Source organism: Myotis lucifugus, unplaced genomic scaffold (genome assembly GCF_000147115.1).
Source record: "Myotis lucifugus unplaced genomic scaffold, Myoluc2.0 scaffold_141, whole genome shotgun sequence".
Lineage (NCBI taxonomy): Eukaryota > Metazoa > Chordata > Mammalia > Chiroptera > Vespertilionidae > Myotis > Myotis lucifugus.
This window is the reverse complement of record NW_005871189.1, coordinates 2,521,753-2,543,088: the sequence shown is the minus strand read 5'-3', so window position 1 is coordinate 2,543,088 and position 21,336 is coordinate 2,521,753. Positions and strand designations below refer to the sequence as shown.

Below are 21,336 nucleotides of genomic sequence, written 5' to 3'. Positions count from 1 at the left end.
GGAACTTAGTGCTGACAGCCTCTGAGAGTTAGAATGTCTTTTCTCACATATTGGTTCATGTACCTCTGAAAAGCATCTGCAATAAGAGGACAACACAAGTGTTCTGTTGATCATGTGTTCCACTTGCTACACTTTCTAGCTGTAAAGAACCAAATTATCTGGGGGATGAAGATGAGCAATGCAGAGGACAGAAGATGGAACAGAAAGACCTAATGGAAATAGGTAAAAGGGAAAGTGGGATTTAGAATTGAGGGAGGCCTATTGGATCCAGGACAGAAAGATAACCAACAGGTCAAACTTGCTCAGAAACAACTGAAAGAGGAGAAGCAGAGAAAGAGACATGACAACAGAAGCAGAGGGCCGTGTGATGAGGTTGCTGGCTTTGATGATTGATGAGATTGTTGGCCTGAAGCAAGGTGTCCCAAGACAAAGCATTTGGGCAGCCTCTAGAAGCTGGAAAAGGCAAGGAAATTGATTCTTCCCTACAACCTTCAGAATGAACATAGCTCTGCCTACACCTGATGTTAGCCAGTGAGATGCTGGCTGGACTTTTGACCTACAGAAGTGTATGATAATAAAGACAATAAATGTGTTGTTTCAAGCCACTAAGTTTGTGGTCATTTGTTACCAATCATAAGAAACACATGCACTACCCAGCTGGTAAGTAAAGGATGCCACAGTGGCTTCAGAGTCCAAGCTTTTAATAGCCATACCTTTTCTCTCCCTCCTGTCCAATCTGTCACCTATTTATTGGTTAGTATAAATTTTAACTCCTTCCTATTTTATTTAATTCATAAAACAATACATATGATATCTTTAAAACAATTCAGTGGTTATGAAGTATCAATAGTCAATTCTTCACTCTTAGCCTTGCCCTTATATAAGCAATGAATGATCTTTTCATTAAGACTGTTATCATATGCTCCACTTTAATACAATTTGATTCTTTTCATTAAAAATCTATCTAGAACCGACAGATTTTTAATTTGTTCTTGGCAATAATTGTGTATTATATAAATATAGTATTATTATTTAGCAACTGCTCACTTGTTCATAAATAGTCTCACGGATTTATTTGTCTTGCTGCACTCTGGGGCAGGCGCCAGTGTCTCTACCCTGGATTTGGGGCCCCATCTTCGAGCTGAAATTGACACAAAGCCGGCCCTCTGCAGTCCGAAGGTATCCGGCCAGGCTCCGCCCCCACCCTCGAGGCCGCCAATCAGTTCCCAGAACGACCCCCCTCCTCGCCCCCTTCCCCCAGACATTCCACCTCCCAGGCCTTGTCCGCAGCTCAATCCTTTTCTCTGCTGAGAAGCTCTTTTCCTTGGGAACTGCCGCTGCCCTCTTTTAGCCAGTCTTCTCTACCCCCTACCCGCGCTGCAGGGTTCAGCGGGACAACCGGTGAGTGGGGGTCAGAGATAAATTATGGACCACGAGAGGCCTGGAGCTGTCACAGGCCAGCCAGCGCAGGTAGTGGGCGGGAGAAGAGAGATGGGAAAGCCCTGGGAGGCTATCTGTGAGCTTGTGGGGGTCAGGGGAGTTAGTGGGGCCTCTACATGTCCCAGATGGGAGGGTGGCAGAGGTGTTCCACGCAGGATTCCTCGTTGTTATCTCTGGGATCCATCTCTGGTGTCTCCCTGTAGCTCGGCCTCTATTTCCTTCTTGCCACATCGTTATTCACCCTTGCTCATCTGGAGGCGTTTACCCACTATTTTCTTGTGCTCCACAGGAGCCATTGTGATTTGAGCTCAAAAGAACCATGGATTGAGGCGATGTCACCTCCTGTGGCTTGTTTTTGAATTATTAGAGTATAGCCTGCCTCTTCATAATCCTCCCCCACCCCCTCCCCAAGGTTAAAGTCCTCACCTATCCGAGAACTGTACTTGGGGCCCCAGAGTGTAGTAGTGGGGGAGGGAGGTGCAAGGTACGGAGGGATGGCGGTGAGAGTGGGTGCAGGGAATCTTATGGAATATTTAGTCTGGAATGCATTTGGCCTTCAGGTAAGTGCTGAATTATACAGTTACCAGATAAACAGCCATTGAGCTGGCCTCTGAGTTGATTCAACCTGCAATGGAGGGAGAACTCCTTAAGTAAGGAGAAAATGATTTACCAATGGGACAGTCATGGAAACTATTGGAAGAAATGCAGATTTAACTAGACATAAAAGACAGAATATCTGTCTAGCTGACCATCCATCCTTTTATACTCCAAACTATTTACTTGTCAATTGATTCCATTTCAATACAGTAGTCCCTATCTTCCATTCTGTGGTTTCAATTACCTGTGGTCAAACCACGATCTGAATAGAAAACCATGATCTATTAAATAGAAAATTCCAGAAATAAACAATTTTAAATTGCATACTGTTCTGAGTATCATGATGAAATCTGGCACTATCCCTAGCCTTCTCAACCAAAATGCCTTGACCAAAAGATCACCGTCAGGTATCATGGTACTTGTGTTCAAGTAACCCTTATTTTACACATCAATTCTTTGCAATATGGGCCTCTTGCTTCCCCCCCTCCTCCTCCAGTAAAGGCAGAGAGAGAACATGAAAGCCAGATTCTTTTGTAACCTAATCTCAAAAGTGACATCCCATCAGTTTGCTATCTATTCATTAGAAGTGAATCACTAGTTTCAGTTCACACTCAAGGGGAGAGGGTTATACAGAGCAGGGTTTACTGGGGGCCATATTAAAGGCTGCCTACTACAGGGCATATTAACAAGTAATGTCTTCTAACATTCTCTTACATGACTTCTGGGTCACATGGGCAAGAGTTTCCCTGGATTATACACCAAGGCATTGAATTACTGAGTTATAAGATTTGTATATGTTCAACATTATTAGGTTATTTCCAAGCTGTTTTCAAATGTTGAGCCAGTCTGCACTCCTTTCAGCAATAGATGAGAGTTCCTGTTGTTCTACATACTTGTCATAACTTGGTATTATGAAATTTCATTTTTAGCCAGTCTGGCAGGAGTGAAATAGCATCCCCTTGTGATTTCCATTAGCATATCTCTGATAAGTAATGAAGTTGACCATCTTTCCATACATATGTTGATAAGCTGTAGTGCTTTCTCTCTGATAATTCTGGGCTTTGTGTGTGTGTTTTCTCATTTTCATATTGGGCTGTTTGTCTTCTTCTTATTGAGTCATTGGAATATTTTCTTTTAATATATGTGCTGCCCAAGCAAGCACTGGAATGCTTTCTTTATATAAACTGAATGCTAATTAATCCTTTGTAAGCAATATATGCTGGAAATATCTGCTTTAAATTTGGTGCTTAGCTTTTCTTTCTCTGTATGTCTGTCTCTCTCAATGAACTAAGTTTTGAATTTTTATTTTAAGTGACTTTCTTTTATATTTTTTCTTGAGAAAAATAATTTCTCAAGGTAGTAAATTAATTTTACTATATTTTCCTCTAAAAGATTTTATAGTTTTGCATTTGGCAATTAGTCTTATTCCACCCAGAAATTGATTGTTATATTTTCTATTCCATATGGGTAATCAATTGTCCCATCACCAGTGAGTGATCAGCATGAATCGAGTTTTTCATATATGCATAAATTTATTTTAAGCTCCTTATTCTCTTTCATTATCTATTTGTTTAACTGCACCAACACTAAAATTAGTTTTAACAACAATAGTTTTATAATTCTTGAAAGATTCTCCCACCTCTTTCTGATGTTTTAGCAATTCTTGGATCTTTGATCCTCCATATAAATATTTAATTAACAAAACAAGAAACAAGCAAACAAACAAACCTGCTAGAATTTAGATTGGTATTGAATTAATTCTATATAACAATTTGAGGAGAAATGGCCTCTTTAAGATGTTGAATCTTTCCTCCTATGAGCTTGGTATATACTGCTATTTATTTAGCTCACCTTTAATGTTTTTAAGGCTTTGTAATATTTTTCTCATTGCTTTCCTTTTTCTCATTTTTGTTAAACTTATTTACACATACATTATTTTTATTGCTATTGTAAATGATTTATTTTATAAAAATTATATTTTGTACCTTATTATTGCTGGTGTGTAGAAATCTAATTGCTTTTATATATTGACTAGTGTCCCGGTGCACAGATTCGTGCACTCTGAAAGGAAATTAATTGGGAGAAATATTTTGATATTGCTATTCACCCTTTCTCTATAATAGAAGTATCAAGCAAATTCATGATCAACAATGACAGATCGAAACACACGTGTGCGATTGGCGCCAGCGAGAGCTTTATATGTATCGCACATGTGCAAGTCAACTTAGCTTTTTATATATATAGAATAAACTTGCTTAATTAGACCTGCTTTCTGATGTAGCTAAACTTTTTCCAGCACAGTGAAGCACCTCAACTTCTCTTTCAGGTAATTATCAGCAACACAGCAGTAAATATCAACATGAAGCAGATTATTATTGTAGATCATGCAAGGAGAACAAAGGGTAAAATATTTAGCTGTAGCAGTGTTTGACTATATTCTGCACAGTGAGAAAACCTGAAGTCATTTTCAAGTTCCACCATTTCTTACTTCTTTTCAGTCGGGTCAAGTTTCTAAACTTTCTAAATCTCTGTTTTCTGGCTAATGAAAAGAAAATAGGATTCTACCAAGTCTCCTATCTACCTACTTCAGGACTTCTGTGAGGATCAAATGAGATGAGGCACGTGAAAACACTTCAAAACATTTGGTTAAATTGTAAAATGTTTGCACCTGGCTATAAAGCAAGTCAGGTTATTGGGCTGAAGAAACTCCAAGGAGGCTAGTCGCTAGGGAGAGGAAGCCGGGCATTGCTACGTGATGTCATTATCTGGCACCCACAGCGACTGTTTCCAGGTTGGGCTGGGCTGTGTTGGCTGTGATTTGGTGGGGTGTCGCGTTGGGGTGGTGGCAGGTCCTGTGTCCCACTTGGGGGAAGCTGAGTGTTGGTTTGTAGGCGCCAGGTCCATGGTGCCATTTATTTTTTAAATGGCCAGTGTGCATCATGGCAGCTCCTGTGTTGAAAGTCTGCCCCCTGGTGGTCAGTGCATGTCATAGCTACCGGTTGAACAGACAGACAGCCTTCTATATATATAGATTATATGTCAAACTTGATAAACTCCATTCATTAATAATTCTAAAATTACCTATAGAGTCTTTCAGATTTGCTACACAAGTGGTCATATCATCTAAAAGTAATGATAGTTTATTTCTTCCTTTCCAGTCTTTATAACTTTAATTTTTTTTTCTTTTATTGTCTTAGTGCATTGGCTAGTACATCCAGTATAATGTTGAACAAAAGCAAGGACAGGCATCTTGTTTTATGCGAAAGATAATAAAGATTTCACCATGTCAACTTTCAATATTGCATTCAATATGATTATTTTATAACTGAATCATGTCCAGAACTTTTATTGCCCAGATCAATGTCAAGAAATTTTTCCCTATGTTTTCTTCAAGTAGGTTTACAGTTTCAGGTCAAATGTTTAAGTCTTTAATGAATTTGAGTTAATTTTCATATGGTGAGGTAAGAGTTCAATTTCATTTTTCTTCATATGGGTATTTAGTTATTCCATCACCATTTATTGAAGAAACTATTCTTTCCCCAATGTGTGCTCTTTGCACCTTTGTTAAAGATCAGCTGAATATGAATGTGAGGGTTTAGTTAGGGGCTCTCTTCTGTTCCACTGGTCTATAAAACTCTTTCTATACAAGTACCATACTGTTTTGATTACTATAGCTTTGTAGTATTGAAATAAGGCACTGTGATGCCTCAATTATTCTTCTTAAGTTTTCCTAGGCTATTTGAGCACTTTTGTGCTTCCACATGAATTTTAGGATTTTTTTGTAATTTCTGGGGACAATGCCATTGGAGTTTTGATAGGGTTTGCATTGATCTGCATATAGCTTTGGGTAGTATAGACATTTTAACATTATTAATTCAAACAATCTATGAACATAGAATATTCTTTATTTATTTGTGTCTTTGGTTTCTTTCATCATTTTTTATAGTTTTCAGTGTACATCTTTTACCTCCTTGGTTAAATTAGTTTCTAACTATTCCATTACAAATAGGATTATTTTCTTAATTCTCTTTTTAAATATTTTGTTTTTGGTGTATGGAAATCCAACTGATTTTTTATATTAATTTTGTATTCTGCAACCATATTGAATTTGCTCATTAGTTCTAACAGGTTTTTTGGTAGAGTCTTTAGGGTTTTCAATATACAAGATCATGTCATCTGCAAACAGAGATGATTTAACTTCTTCCTTTCCTTATGGAGGCTTTTTATTTCTTTTTCTTACCTAATTGCTCAGGGTAAAACTTCCATTACAATGTTGAAAAGTAGTAGTAAGAGTGGGACTTCTTGTTTTGTCCCTGATCTTTAAGGAAAAGCTTTCAGCTTTTCACCTTTGAGTATGATGTTAACTGTGGGCTTGTAATATATGGCCTTTATTATATTGAGGTACATTTCTTGTATATCCAATTTGTTGAGAGTTTTTGTCATAAATGGATGTTGTATTATGTCAAATTCTTTTTCTGCATCTACTGAGATGATTACTATATGATTTAATTCTTCATTCTGTTGATGTACTATGCACATTTGTTGATTTGCAGATGTTGAACCTTCCTTGCATTTCTGGAATAAAGCCCACTTGATCATGATCTATGGTTCTTTTAGTGTACTGTTGAATTCAGTTTGGTAATATTTGTGGAGGATTTTTACTTCTATGTTCATCAGGGATGTTGGCCTATAATTTTTTTCTTGTAATGTCCTTTGTCAGGGTAAGGGTAAGGCTCAAACAATGGAATAACTTTAAAAATAGTTTATCCTTATTAACGCGCATCTTGCAGCTGTGCTGTTATTATTATCTATTTATTTTATTTTTGTATGATTTTATATCTCATAAGCTATTATATTTATTTAAACAGTCAATTTTAACACATTTGCCCATGTATTTACTCTTTCCAGTATTCTCTATTCTTTCATATAGTTTTTGGCTCCTATCTGGGGTAAATTTCCTTAATCCCAAGGAACTCCTTTTTGTAGTTCTTATACTGTATTGCCAACAAATTCTTTCAGCTTCTGTCTACCTAAATTGTCTTTATTGTGCCTTTATTTTTGCTGTGCATAGAATTTTAGGTTGTCGGATTTTATCTTTCTTTTTTTTAAACAATTCACTGTGTTTTAGTTCCATTATTTCTTTTGAAAAGCCAAATGTATTATTGTTCATTTGAAAGTATCCTTTATATCTGACTAATTTTCAATTTCCTCTCTGAATTTGGTTTTTAGCAGTTTGACTATGATGTAGGTATAGTTTTCTTTGTATTTATTCTACTTAGAGAATGTAGAGTTTTTCCATTTGAGTTTTGATGTTTTTTTATCCCTTCTGGGACTTTAATTACCCACAATTCATAACTGTTTACCATATATCATAATTCTATTATGCCCTTTCTATATCATTCCATCTCTTTGTGCATCATCCTTTCTTCCTGTGTTATTTTTGGATAAATTTTATTAAACTTTGTTACTGTTCCCCAATTCTCTGGTCATTTGTATCTAATATGCTATTAAAGCCAACTACAGAATTCCTGATTTCAATTATTATTTTTTTATTTTTAAAGTTTCCATTTTACTCTTTTCTGAATTTTAAATCTATACTGAAGTTCTCCAGCCTTTTTTCTGTTATATGTGAACATATTATTCACAGTTAATAGAAAGTCAGTTCCTGTCTAAGAACTCAAGTGTCTGAACCACCTGTGAGTCTGTTTTTATTATCTGTTGTTTTCCTGAGTTCTTGGCAATTGATCCTAATTTTTAGTCTCCCTATAAATTTTCAGTTGGATGCAGTATGTCATGAATAAAAATTATAAAGTTCTGGTTGATGTTATTTTTTCAAACAAAATTTTTTTCAGGGGTAGGGGCAAGATAAAGTACCAGCAGATTAATTTCACACTATCAAGGGCTAGTTTTACACTTTCTTAAACTGGTCCACTTAAGTTTTTTCCTTTATCCAAGAGCATAGTCCTTATTCCTAAGGTGTCATTCTTATTCATACACTGTGGAATTTCTCATATCTCAACTGAAAGTAGAGTGTGTTGATAAGAATCATTTACTTCGGTGGAAGCTGACCTCCACTGCTTTATTCCCAGAACAGTGCAACTGCTGAAATGACTGTTCAATTGTTTTAGCATTTTAGCCACTATTTTCTGCCATTGCAGTGGAGGGTGGGGGGTAAGGGGGTGGGGAGGGCCTCCCTGTGCATGCCTAGCTTTGGAGACAGCCAGTGACTTAAGAGGAATTTATACATAGATTTTTAGATTCACCTCTCTGAGATTTCTTCTTCTGTAAAGTTTTGTGCTTTGAGTTCCAGTGGTTTGGTAATCTGAAGCCAGTCAGACTGACACTTTCCACTTGGCCTCAGTTACCCTGCACTGTGAACTGGAAAATGCCCAAAAGGAAAAAGCCATAGTGAATGTGGAGCTCATGTCTTATTTTCCTTCCCTCAAGATCAGAACTTTTCAAATCCTACTTGTTTTGTTGGCTCTTCAGAATCTTCCATTGTTTCCTATATTTTATTCAACTTTTATTGCTATTTTCAGCAGGAGGGTTTTTCCAAACAAGGTATTCTCTCAGTGCCAGCATTGGAAGTCTCTCACTGTTTTAGCTGACATCTCAGATTATCAAAGATTATTTTATTTCTTCTTGAGCTACATCCTTTAGAATTTCTTCAAAGCAGACCTTTTATAATAACACTTCAGTATTTGTTGGTCTGAAAATAAAATTTTAAGAATCTTACGATAGAAGACAGTGCCAGGGTGCCCTATCAGTGAGAAAGTAGGAAGGGTAGCACTTGGGTAGCTTCTGGTATTAGACTATATGGCTGGTGCTGCTTTGAACATGTCTTTTGGTGGCATGTGTATATATAAATTCTATTGGGTATATAAATAAGAGTGAATAGCCATGTTTGTTTGTTTTTCAAAATGATTTTTGTAACATTTTTAAAATATGAAATGTCTAAAGAAAAAAATTACTGGTCTACCTTCCCCACTTCCTGAAGTCACTAAATATGTCCTTATTTTTCCTGTTAGGTAGACATAAACAAACAAAAAAAAAAACAGAATCAGCCCTGGATTGTGTGGCTCAGTTGGGCACTGTCCCATGTACCAAAAGGTTGCCAGTTTGATTCCCCATTAGGGCATGTGCCAGGGGTAGCAGGCTCGATCCCCAGTAAAGGGAGTGGATTGATGTTTCACTCTCACATCCATTTTTCTCTCTTCCTCTCCCTCTCTCTCTCTCAAAAAAAATCAATTAAACAAATACAATCATAGTTTTTCACTGAAAATATAGATTGAAAGCATTCCTCAAGCTCATCCTTTTCAAGAACCACATAATATTTTGTAGTATGATTTTTAATAAAGTGTTCATTCATTCCTATGTTGCTGAGTATTTACACAACTTAATATTTTAAAAGTCATTTCAGTACTTTAAAGATTTCATGGTAGTCTCTATTACTCCGGGCAGAAACTGGAAAGAAAAACAGAAACTCTAGAGGAATTATAAATAGGGAGTGAGAGAGGATTTAAAATTGAGTTACTAATGTTAAGTCTGAAACAGAGAAAGAGAGGAAAGAACCCACTGAAATTTACGGAGATATAGAAAGAAAAGGTTTAAGGGAGAAAATTAAAGGAGCACAAAGAAGAGGAAAAAACTTTCAATACAGGAAATTTGTAATTTAATAAGTTTCCTACATCAAGTTGCTGTATGTTTTTTTCTTTTTTTAGATATATTTTTATTGATTTCAGAGAAGGGAGAAGGAAAGGGAGAAACATAGAAACATCAATGACGAGAGAGAATCATTGATCGGCTACCTTCTGCTCGCCCCCTCCTGGGAATCGAACCTGCATCCTGGGCATGTGCCCTAACTGGGAGTGGAACCATGACCTCCTGGTTCATAGGTCAACGCTCAACCACTGAGCCACACCATCCAGGCTGTTTTTTGTTTGTTTATTTGTTTTTTGAGGAGTGATCCTAGGATTACCTTCCTCAGCACATCCATCTATTTTGACCATCAATCCATCAAGAGGACATTACAAAGCACCTGTTCATGGCTACATGAAGTGGAGAATCAAAAGAAGGAAAAAACACAGTTCTTGGCTTATGCTTACTCTAGTTTGAGGATTGTAATGAAATCCTCAAGTAATTATAGGATGTGGTTCTCTATCCCCTTTACCACTGAATCCACATTCCCATGCAAGGTCCAGCCTAGACACTGTTTTGTGGTCGGGAGAAAGCTTTTTAATGATCTCTTCATAGGGTCAATTAGGAACTCTGAGAACAGAGGCCAGAGAGATGATTGGTGAGGGGTGAGGAAACAGGAGAATGTCCAGAGACCACACAAATCTTTCAGGGCTTTGGGGCCAACCATAGAAAGGGACAAATGGTTTTCCCCCAGGATCTAAACTTGAGCTCACAAAGCTAGATGAGGAGACACTGGTTCAAGGCAGGACCTGCTCAGGCATAAAGCCTGGTCCTGGCTCACAAGTCAAGTGCTGGGTTCCACTCTTACTTGATTAAAATGAGTCAGGACTAGGAACAAAGTTCAAGAAGCCCACACAAAGAGAGAAATCATATTTATGGAGTGGACACTACCAGCTGTGTGAGCAAGAATATTTTACCTATTTTTAGTTGATTAAATTTATCTACTTTTCTCACAAAATAATACATACTAATACTAAAACTTTAATGAGGTATATGAAGAAAAATACTTATAAGTAAGCTACTCTTTCCTGTCTGACATACTGATTCTAATAGTTTGATGTAGGGTTTTCATATAATTTCTATATTTATATATGTATATAAAATATTTTTAGAGTTTTTGTACACAAATGCAAACTCTTCATTTTATTAACACGTTAAATATTTATTTAAAATGAGTATAAATATAGCCCAACATCTGGCAAATATATAGAGATATGACTCATCCTTGCAAATAGCTGTGCATTGTTTTATATAAAGATTTATCATGATTTATTACCCACTCCCTTGTTAGTAAATAGTCTCACGGGTTTATTTTTCAACGATTTACCCTCCCACACTCCTGGTGCAGGCGCCAGTGTCTCCATCCTAGATTTGAGGCTGCATCTTGATGCAGAAACTGACACAAAGCGGGGCCACTGCAGTCGGGAGAGGTGGGGGCGACCAGGCTCCGCCCCCACCGCCAGGGCTGCCAATCAGCTCCCAGGAAGGCCCCCTCCTCGCCCCACTCTGCACCACAGACCACCTCCCCGACCAGGCTCCCAACGCCGCCGCCACCAATATTCTAATCCCCAGGCTGTCTGTCCCCTCTCCTCGTCACATCTCTGCAGAGGAGTCCCTTCCCCCTCCTAAGTAGCCGGTGTGGAAATTTCTGGATAACCGGTGAGTCTTGTTCAGTAATGGTTTCTGGAACCGGAGCAGGCCCGGGCGCACCGACCGAGTCCAGTGGTCCAGGGTGGGAGAGGGAGGGTCGGGCCGGGGCCAGGGGAGCACTGGGGAAGGGGTGCCTGATGGACGCGGAGGTGGTCGGGTTTGGGGCCTGAGACCGCTGGGGCCTAAGGAAGCAGATGTTTTCCAAAGATTACCTGCGTTTTCTCCGTGTCAGTTTCTGCGTTTTTCTACTGCGATGGTTCTTAATTATTGCGTGCTGTATTCTACAGGACCCTAACTATCAGGAGTCTGATATATCCCTGTATCAGAGGCTGACATTTGCTTCAGCTGTGTGTGTGTGTGTGTGTGTGTGTGTGTGTGTTCCTTTCTGAGAAACAAAACCTGACAAGTAAGATCTTTTTCCCCCACCAAATCTCATGTCCCCTTCCTCAGAGGTAAGTAAGGTGCTATCCTTCCCATGTATATACGCGTTTTTTATTTTTATTTTTTTCTAAAACTCAGTATTTTGGGGTTCTACCTTTTGGTGCTACTAGTCATAGCAGTTCAGACCTGAAAGGGACTTAGCAAGCAAGTGGCCAGCCCACCTTGTTTATCTGAGAACCCTCAGCCCTGGAGAATATCAAGGACCTGCTCACTGTCAATCATGTGGTCCTGCACAGACCAGGATCCTGAATTCGGGTTCTCTTGATTTCTCTTTCTGGTATTTTCTCTGTGTAAACCCTGCCACTGAGCTCACCTACCCACATTCCCCTGTTGATTATTGTTTATATGAGTCAATTTGGGGAAAAGAGGTTGAAGGGAGATGGGGAAAGGGAATATGACTTCAATTGGAACCAAAACCTTTGTCAGGATTAAAAAGATATGCATTTTCCTGAGACATGAAATATTGATTCTTAGGATGACCTGAAGATTTTTTTTTACTTCACAATCATACAGTCTTACTATCTGCCAGATAGTGATTGAAGAAATTTACAAATCCACTCACCTAATTCAAACCTTACAATAAATCTGTAATATAGGTACTCATTTCATCCTCCCCATTTTACAGGTGATAACACTGAGGCATAAAGGAATTAAGTAAATTGCTCAAAGTCACTCAGCCCATAAAATGCAGCCCTGGGGTCTGAATCCTGGCCATCTGGTGAAAGTCTAGGCTTCTAACCACTATACTACCCTGACTTCACAGGCTAGAAGTAGCACCTGAGCCTGGTGAAGTCACCACACTAAGTAGGAACTTGCAATTTATAGAAGGGAGGACATCTGTCAACGGATCATTACCAGGACTTACAAGAAAGAAATAGGGTTTGAAATGTACACTGAAGAATAAATTTTAGCTACCTGTTGTTTAAAATATATTATTTTTGATTTACAAAAGTAACATATAACAATGCAAACAATGTAGTGCTATATAAAAGCTGCCTTTCCCAGTTCCTCTGGTTAAACAGTATTATCACATAGAGATGTACCCTTCCCTTCTCCCACCATAATACAAATATGCACAGGGCTGTTTTTATTATAAAAATGAAAGCATACTAAACAATTTCTACAGTTTTTATTTTTCCCTTGGAAATACTTCAAATACATTCCTCCCACTGAATGGAGATCTGAGCTCTTCATAAGAATTGAATAATATTCCATAGAATGTGTCCTATAGTTTGTTCAGCTTTTCCGTATCAGTGAATAGTGAGAGAAGTTTATGTCTTGAATAAAACGGCCGGTCCCACTGCCACCCGAATGGGAGCCGCCGCCGTAGTGTCCAGCTGACAGGACCGGGACACAAAGAAGAGCTGTCCCCTGCCAGGCGCCGCCCCTCGGGCTCGATCCCGCCCTGGAGGAAGTGGGGAGGAGGAGACTGCTCGGGAACCCCTCCTCTGCTCCCGCTCCATCTCCTCCGCGCTCTGCCCTCCTCGCCCCGGCGCTCCCGGCAGAGAAGACCCTTCCCCCCCGCACCGCGCGCGCCCTCTGCATCCAGCGCTGCTTCCTCCCACCCCACTCTCCCCAGCCGCCCGGTTGTAAGTTGCAGGGCGACCAGGTGAGTGGCCCTCTTCGAATGCCCGCAGGCCCGAGGAGGGCCGGTAGCGACGGATGGGCCTGGGTCTGGGGGAGGACGGTGCGGGAGGCCGAGGAGGCTGCTGGCGGACCTGCGTGAGCCCAAACCGGGGACAGATGTCTCGCTGTTTGTGTCGCAGTCCTGTTCGCGATTGTTCTCTGCTCACGGGCGCTGCGTCGCGCCTGCCGCAGTGCTCCTCCGGGCCCTGATGTATGATGTTTGTTTACCTGCTTTGTGTCGTTGAGTTATGCACAAGCCTGAGCTAGAGGAAAAGCATCTAATTCGAAGCTTTAGGGGATGAGAATACCGTGGCCCAGGGAGGAGGCTGGGCTGGCTCCGAGTCACACAGGTGGCTGGTGACAGAGCATCACTTCTGCCCTACTGCCCTTTGATCTTTACCAACACCTTGCCTGGGACCAAGATCCCTCATCCACTAGCACAGGTCCCCTGGAGCCTGGAATGTGTGGAAGAGGGGCCACTGGTCCCTCCCAAACCTCAGCGCCAGCGGGCCTGCAGAATTCCCTGCCAACCCCAGCTTTTCCTCTCTGCGCCACTCCTCCCCTACCTAAGGCCCCCTCCACTCCTCTGACGTCACTGACTTGCTCTTTGTGGACTGGCTCTGGGCCTGGGAAGGAAAGTCTGGCCTGGGTGAGGGCCTGCAGAGGAAGTGGAGGAGAGGGATCACACACCAGAGCTTAGTAGTGACAGCCCCTGGGACTGTAGACCGCCCCTGTCCAGCACTGTGCATTTGGTAGAACACCCTCTGAGACAGTGTGATCGACAGCTAAGAAGAGGCAGCACCAGAATTTTTAAAATACAAAACAGGCCTTCTCCCGCCTGGGCTAGTGGTCCTCCATTTTGCTGTTCAGCTGGGAGTCTGGCAATGAGATAAGTGAGCAAATACGAGTAAGAAAGAGCCCCAGGGGAACTCGGACTCCAGAAGGGAGTGTAGTAAGATCAAAACAAGGGAATAGAAAAAGCAAAGTTTTGAATGGCTTCTATGAGAATGGGGGAGGGAATGATTCCAGCAAGCTACAGGCAGACCTTCAGAGATAATAGGAATGGTCTGTTTTTTTAAGCTGAGTAGTGGTATATGAGAGTCTGTTAAATTTTAAAATTATTTTATTATTATTTTACCATCCATATCCTTCCACATGCATTACATATTCTTTTAAATACATGAATTAAACCATTTTTAAGTGGAAATCATTAAGATTGAGCTGGGAATATCTCAGACAGAATACAAAAGAGGTTGCACCCACCCTAATTCTGGCTTAAGAAAAATTCAGGGACATTTAAAAACATATAAGGAAAAAGAAAAAGGTTTCATGGAAGAAAACGGCATGAAGAAGAGAAGATCTATCAAATTGGATGTTTCTGACATGCATCATTTTTCAAGGCCAGGGTAGCTGTTTGCTAAAGAAGTCATCCTAGGTTGACCCTTACACTCACACCTTCTATCCAGGATTCATTCAATCCCATCTACAGAGTATCTATTCATTATCCTAGGAAATCCAAAGAACCTGACCTCAGACACTTGCCCTACTTCTGGGATTTGAAATGAAATTATAATGTAGGATATGGTACAATAAGCAAGACAGGGCCATTGCCCTACTTCCTATCTATATTTATGCACTTGCTTAAGGGAAACCCTATTTAGGTACCATGGGATCACTTTGTGGCAGGGGTAGGGGATCTGTGAAGCTCTCTCCCTCAGTTATAAGTTGTGCCTGGGGTACCGTCTGTTTTAGAGGTGCCTTGGGTTGCAGAAAGTTGGTAGGCCTGAAGGAGAGAATGCAGGATCCCTGGAAGTAGAAGCAACGATGAAGAACTTCAGGGGAGAAGTAAAAGGGGTTTCTCCAGGCTGTGTCCATCTGAGCTCACCATGCTTGGAGGGTAAACAGCGACACAGGCATTTGGTTCAAAAGTCAAGTGTCGGAGTTACCCATAGCTGGTTAAAGTGGGAATAGAACCAGCTGCAAAGCTCAAGGAACCCCCACAGAGAAAAATCAAATTTATTGGTGGGCAAATGGACAACTTGTTGGGAAGTGAAGAAGACATTGGGACAAGTAAGATAGGATCAGTTGGTCAATCTAATTTATATAGTAAATCAGAGTGTATTTACTTGGTTCATTGATTTTATATTACCTGTGCTATTTTTAACTGTAACAGTAATACAGAAAACAATTGAAAGGATGCAGACTTGTATAAAGGGAAAGAATACTGTTTGCCTCTCCCCTTCCTAATGTTAGTATGTTGAAATGTAGCTTCATAGACTTTCTACCTATATAAGAAACAGGGACTTAACAGGCTTATCTGTTGCTGGTACCTAAAAATGTGGACCTCAGAACTAGATTTCCTGTGTTTTGAAGGCTGGTTCCACCACCACCTGTGTTACTTAAGCAAGTAACAGATTCTCTGTAGGGCAGGTTTTTTGTTTTCTTTGTGGCTTTGCCCATATATAAATAGGGAAAGTGACAACACATACCTCATCAGGATTAAACAATTTATGTGAAGCACTTATAAGAATGCTGGGAACCTGGTTAGCACTGTCTTGTCATTACTACTACCTACAAAAATTATTAGTTCTACTACTATTATTATCTACATCCATACCAAAATGGGTTTGTGTCTTCTATATTATGATGATTTGAAAATTTCACTTAAAATATACCTAGGACATTCTTCTAGGTAGGTACAAAATAGATGTAACTCATTCTTTGTAATAGCTGTACGATACTCTAGCATGCATATTATCATACTTGACTCAAGTATTCTCCCTCTCAAACGTTGTCTTGCCATGTACACAGCATTGGTGTCAGACCAGGACTGACCCTGCAGCCTCACACATGGAGAAACTGGCAGAGAGAAAGGGAGCCCAGGCATACCCCACTCACCTTGGGTCAGCAGTCCAGCCCAGAACGGTAGAAGGAGGAGACCCATCAGGAAAAACCATCCTCTTTTCCCTAGTCCCCTACTTTTCAGATCTCCAAGCCACCTGCCTATCCCTTGTCACTTCACAGATATTTCTTCTGGGAACTAGCTCAGAGGACAATCAGAGAGACAAAAATGTGAGTTCCCTGTTCTGGATATTTGCTGAATAGCAACACCAGCAGCAACATAGTCCCAGAGAGAAGAGGTCTAAGAGTTGCTCTTCATGGAAAGTGTATGGGTGGCTGGTGGGGGCTATGCCCCAGGGTCGTATGTTGCAGCACAGTGGGCTATAGGGACAGGATATGTGTATAAAAGTGTGGTTTTGGGTTAGAGATCCTGTCTGTACCCACAGGAGTCAAAACTAGTTCCAAGAAACATTCCTTGTCACTTATCTATCTCAAATTTTAGGTCAGTTTTTGTAAAGACAAGCATCCTCGTATATACACTTTAATAGAGCTACTCTTATATCTAAGAAAGGTTAGTAGAAGAGGGGCACTGGTGTAAGGATAGGTACACCTTTGAAACTGATTGCCACTGTTAGATGGTTGTCAGTGTTTCAGCCCTTTCAGCAAATGTGACGTCCCCAAAGCCTTTTGGACATTAGACATTATTAGCTGCCTTTGTCTTCTTCACTTTCTTCTCTGTCTTCACCACATCCTTTTTTGACAATATGGGCAACATACATTATATTTTCCTTTGCCTGACCAGTGAGATTGAGTATATTTTCATAGACTGACTGGCCATATAAATTCCCTCTTCCATGAATATCTTCTCTTAGGAGGATAGGATTTCAACAGGTAGAAAGACATGGGAGAGGGAGCAGGATGAGACAGAATGGGAAGAGAATCTAAAGTGTGTTCCGCGCCAGCACGGCCAACGGTGAACCTGAGGAGGGGTGGTGAAGGACTGAAGAAAAGACAGACAAGAGAATACAGCTGGGGCTCGGTGGATCTCCCATGCCTGGATGAGGACACAGAAAGACCCAGCCTGCAAATTGATGCTTTATTTTATAGTCTGGTTAAAACAAGGGTAGATTAACATGTATACAAATGTTCTTGTTTTGGCAACACTTGCTGCACCTCCCACAGCCCATTAGCTACTTAGGAAGGAATTAGGGAGGGTAACAAGGTCAGGCTTAATTATGCTAGGGGAGCTCTGCCCTCCAGGCTGTGACTTGTTTGTGGCCCTGCCACAGGTCAGCCCGAGGCTTGACCCTAGAGCCGCTCCCTACAAAAGTGAAAGCAGGGCATGTCCACGGATGCCCTGTGTTCTGGAAGCGGTGGAGAGATTGTGGCTGGAGATACAGCTGGAAAAGTAAGGAGCAGCCAGCCCTGGAAGCTTCACACCCCAGTACTGCTCAGATTTTCCCCTGTGGGCCAAGATGAGGTCTAAGGGGTTCTCTTCTGAGACATAAGAATAGAGGTAACAACAGGTAACTGGTGGCAGAGAAACTGGATCAGTTTAGTGAAGGAGTGAGTTACTGAGGACCTGAACTAGGTTAGTGGCAGCAAGATTGGGAATTGTGAATGAGGACATTGACAGGATATGGAGCAGGGGCAGAAGGGATACAACTGTGACTCTGTGGCTTGCTGTCCTGGTTATTTGTGAACATCAGGAGGAGCAGGGAAGAGACAAGCTCTTATTAACGAAATGTTTGCTGATTGTATCTTCTAGGTAGTTTTCTGGCCTAGAGGTTATCCTCTTTAACAACTAGGGACATCAAGCTTGGGAAAGTACCTAAGAGAAGCTAGTTTGGAGGGAAAAGAATAAATGTAAGACTTCTTTACTTTTAAAGACTGATGCCAATCAGAGAGTGGCTCTTGCATGGAGGCCTTGAGTTTGTTTATCTGTTCTTCACCAGTTACATTAGGACCAGGGCACGGTACCTGTGCCAAGGGCTTTTTCAAGGGTTCATAGAAATACTTGAGAACTCAATAGAGCACTAATTAGTATTAGTATTGGCTCCAAAATTATGAAAACTATAAAAATCAGAATCAATAAATGCTTAATTCAGTGTTTGTAAAATCTAATATTAGGTTAGTTTTTTTGTTTACTTTATAAGAATTTTCTATTCACATATTTAGTTTACATTTAACCAAATAATTATAAGCTAGTATACATAGATATGTGTGTATATTTCTACATGTGCATATACAATAATAATTGAATATTCATAAATATAATAAATAATTGAAAGACACTTAACCTATGCAATTTCCTTTAATCCTTAGGACAACCTTATGTGATAGATCCTATTATCCCTACTTAAAGATTGAGGAAACTAAATCTGAGATGAGTTGCCTGATTTCACAGTTAGTAACAGCAAAGCTGAGATTCAGACCCAGACAGCCTAACTCCAGAGCTGAACTTGTAATCCCTTGAGAATGAGTCTGTTCTCTGACAAAGGATATAGAAAAATGGTAAGTGCCAAAGATAAAATCATAAGGAATACCTACATTTTCAGAAGAGGTAAGAGAAGGAAAGGAAGTAAATGGTTCTAGAGGTGGCTGATAACGTGGGCTTGGGTCATAAAGTTAGAGGTGGTGAGAGCCTCAGGGACCAAGAGAACAGTACTGCCCAGGGCCACTGAGTAGAGTGATCAGTGAGGATGACAAGCCCTGGATGTTCACAGTGTGGAAACACATCTGTACTTGGGGAACTGTTTCAATAAAGTGCATACAGTGAAGTAAGACTGTAGAGTATCCTTAGTGGGGAGTTCATGTGTAGAAGCCGAGGATTTTTGTGAGTACATATCCACAGACATACATACCTTCCTCCACCTGGACAGTGCAAGTAAGCATCTGCCATAATTTCATAACTTGTTGCCTTCTGCTTATATGGGACCTGGACTCCAGCCACAGAGGACTTTTGCTTTCCTCTTAGCCAGGTTGAGACTATGGCCAAAGCACTGTCTCTGAGGACCTAGACTTTTCAGACTGAAATTCTGGGTTCCCCCAGCTGGGATTAATAAGATCAGTGTGGGAGCCAAGTGGTGGGAGAGGGGCGGGAAACATGCTGCATCACTGTATTAGTTTCTGGGGGCTGCTGGAACAAATTACCAAAAACTAGGTGGCTTAAACAACAGAACGATATTCTCTCATAGTTCTGGAGGCTTATGAGTTTTCAGTCCAGGTGTTGGCAAAGTTGTTCTTTCTGGAAGTTCTGAAGAAGAATCCGTCCCATAGCTCTTTCTAGTTCCTGGTGTTTGCCAGCAATCTTTGACATCCCTTGGCAGTAAATGTTTCATTCCAGTCCCTGTGTTCTCTTCTCATAGCATTCTCCCCTGTCTATTTGTGTCTCTGTCCAATTTTCCTCTTCTTATGGGGACACCAGTCATTAGATTAGAGCCCCCTCAAATCCAGTATGACCTCATCTTAACTTGCTCATGTCTGCAAAGACCCTATTTCCAAATAAGGTCACATTCACAGGTTCTGGGCTTAATACCTAAACATACTGTATCTCTTTCAGGACACAATCTTCACTTCTGTTTGTTTCCTTTGGTGATGGAAAAGCATTGAGCCCTTTTAGTTTGACCCCAAGAGTTTAAGAGGACAAAGTGCTATGGGGTCTCCTAGATTGGAGACACTGCCACCCCTGGTGAGTGCCTGAGTCATTTCACGATGTCAGTCTCATCTGGGTGACGGAAGAATTGCCCCAGCTAGCAGAGGAATGACCTGATTTGTTTGTTTGTTTATCTGTTCTTCACCAAGCTGAATCTTTGCTTTCTCTCTGCAGAAGCCCATAACCATGGCGACCCCCTCAGCTGCCTTTGAAGCCCTTATGAATGGAGTGACAAGCTGGGATGTCCCTGAAGATGCCGTCCCATGTGAACTGCTTCTTATTGGAGAGGCTTCCTTCCCAGTGATGCTGAATGACATGGGCCAGGTCCTCATTGCTGCATCCTCCTATGGCCGAGGCCGCCTGGTGGTGGTATCCCATGAAGACTACTTGGTAGAAGCCCAGCTCACTCCCTTTCTCCTCAATGCAGTGGGGTGGCTTTGTTCTTCCCCTGGGGCTCCCGTAGGTGTACACCCATCCCTGGCACCTCTGGCCAAAATCCTCGAGGGCTCTGGGGTGGAGGCAAAGCTTGAGCCGGAAGTGAAAGACTCCCTGGGGGTTTACTGTATTGACGCCTACAATGAAACCATGACTGAAAAGTTGGTCAAGTTTATGAAACATGGAGGAGGTTTGCTCATTGGAGGCCAAGCCTGGGATTGGGCCAACCAAGGTGACGATGAAAGGGTTCTGTTCACTTTCCCTGGGAACCTCGTGACCAGCGTGGCAGGCATATACTTCACTGACAACAAAGGAGACACAAGTTTCTGTAAAGTGTCTAAGAAGATGCCCAAGACTCCAGTCTTAGTTAGGTGAGTACATTACCTCAGTGGGGATTGGTCCCAGGTTAAAAAAACAGACACTGTTTTTGTGTTCAGGTTATTTCTAGACTATCAGAAGAGAATTTGGCGGATTCACCGTAAATCAACCAGATTTTTAAAATATCCTTAGTCACGGGAGGGGCAGAGTCTCCAATGCAGCTGCCTCCTCAGACCAGACCACTTATTTCTTTGAGGGGAGAAATTTCTTAGTGGCCATTATGTCCCTCAGCATCTAGCTTAATAAAATATATTGCTGAATCCTAGAATTGGCATGACAGATTCAGAAAGGGTCATAGAAGAAGGTTGCTTGCAACTGAAATGTGAAGAAAAGAAAATGGACAAGAGGGACCCCATAAAACAGCCTAGAGCAGCGGTCACCAACCAGTGATCCAGGGACCACCGGTGGTCCATGAGGTCCAAAAGATTGGCGACCGCTGGTTTAAGGAAACCTTTGGAGCAGCAGTCGCCAACCGGTGGTCCGTGGACCACTGGTGGTCCATGGGGTCTAAAAGGTTGGCAACCGCCGGCCTAGAGAGCTGTGGCAAAGGTTTTTAAATGTCTGGCGAGATAGGA

General features: G+C 41.2%; 1 protein-coding gene across 3 annotated transcripts; it reads left to right on the top strand.

Moving 5' to 3' along the window:
- The first annotated feature begins 1,300 nt into the window (after nt 1–1,300).
- On the top strand, nt 1,301–20,764 carry LOC106698158 (TRPM8 channel-associated factor 1). 3 transcript variants are annotated; one of them, XM_014460848.2, is made up of 2 exons: nt 1,301–1,401; nt 20,123–20,764. In XM_014460848.2, exon 2 carries the CDS (start codon nt 20,135–20,137, stop codon nt 20,756–20,758), a length of 624 nt encoding a protein of 207 aa, XP_014316334.1. In that variant the 5' UTR covers nt 1,301–1,401; nt 20,123–20,134; the 3' UTR covers nt 20,759–20,764. The 3 variants fall into 3 exon arrangements, with proteins under 3 accessions (XP_014316334.1, XP_014316332.1, XP_023614634.1); XM_014460846.2 differs by lacking the exon at nt 1,301–1,401 and adding an exon at nt 13,280–13,435; XM_023758866.1 differs by lacking the exon at nt 1,301–1,401 and adding an exon at nt 19,924–19,984.
- Nucleotides 20,765–21,336: the final 572 nt, after the last annotated feature.

Excerpts from the sequence above, each read along its gene's own strand:
- LOC106698158 (XM_023758866.1), top strand. The coding sequence starts at position 19,949 with ATGGGGTCTCCTAGATTGGAGACACTGCCACCCCTG. Across the intron at positions 19,985-20,122 it reads TGGAGACACTGCCACCCCTG|AAGCCCATAACCATGGCGAC; the intron begins GTGAGTGCCTGA and ends TTCTCTCTGCAG.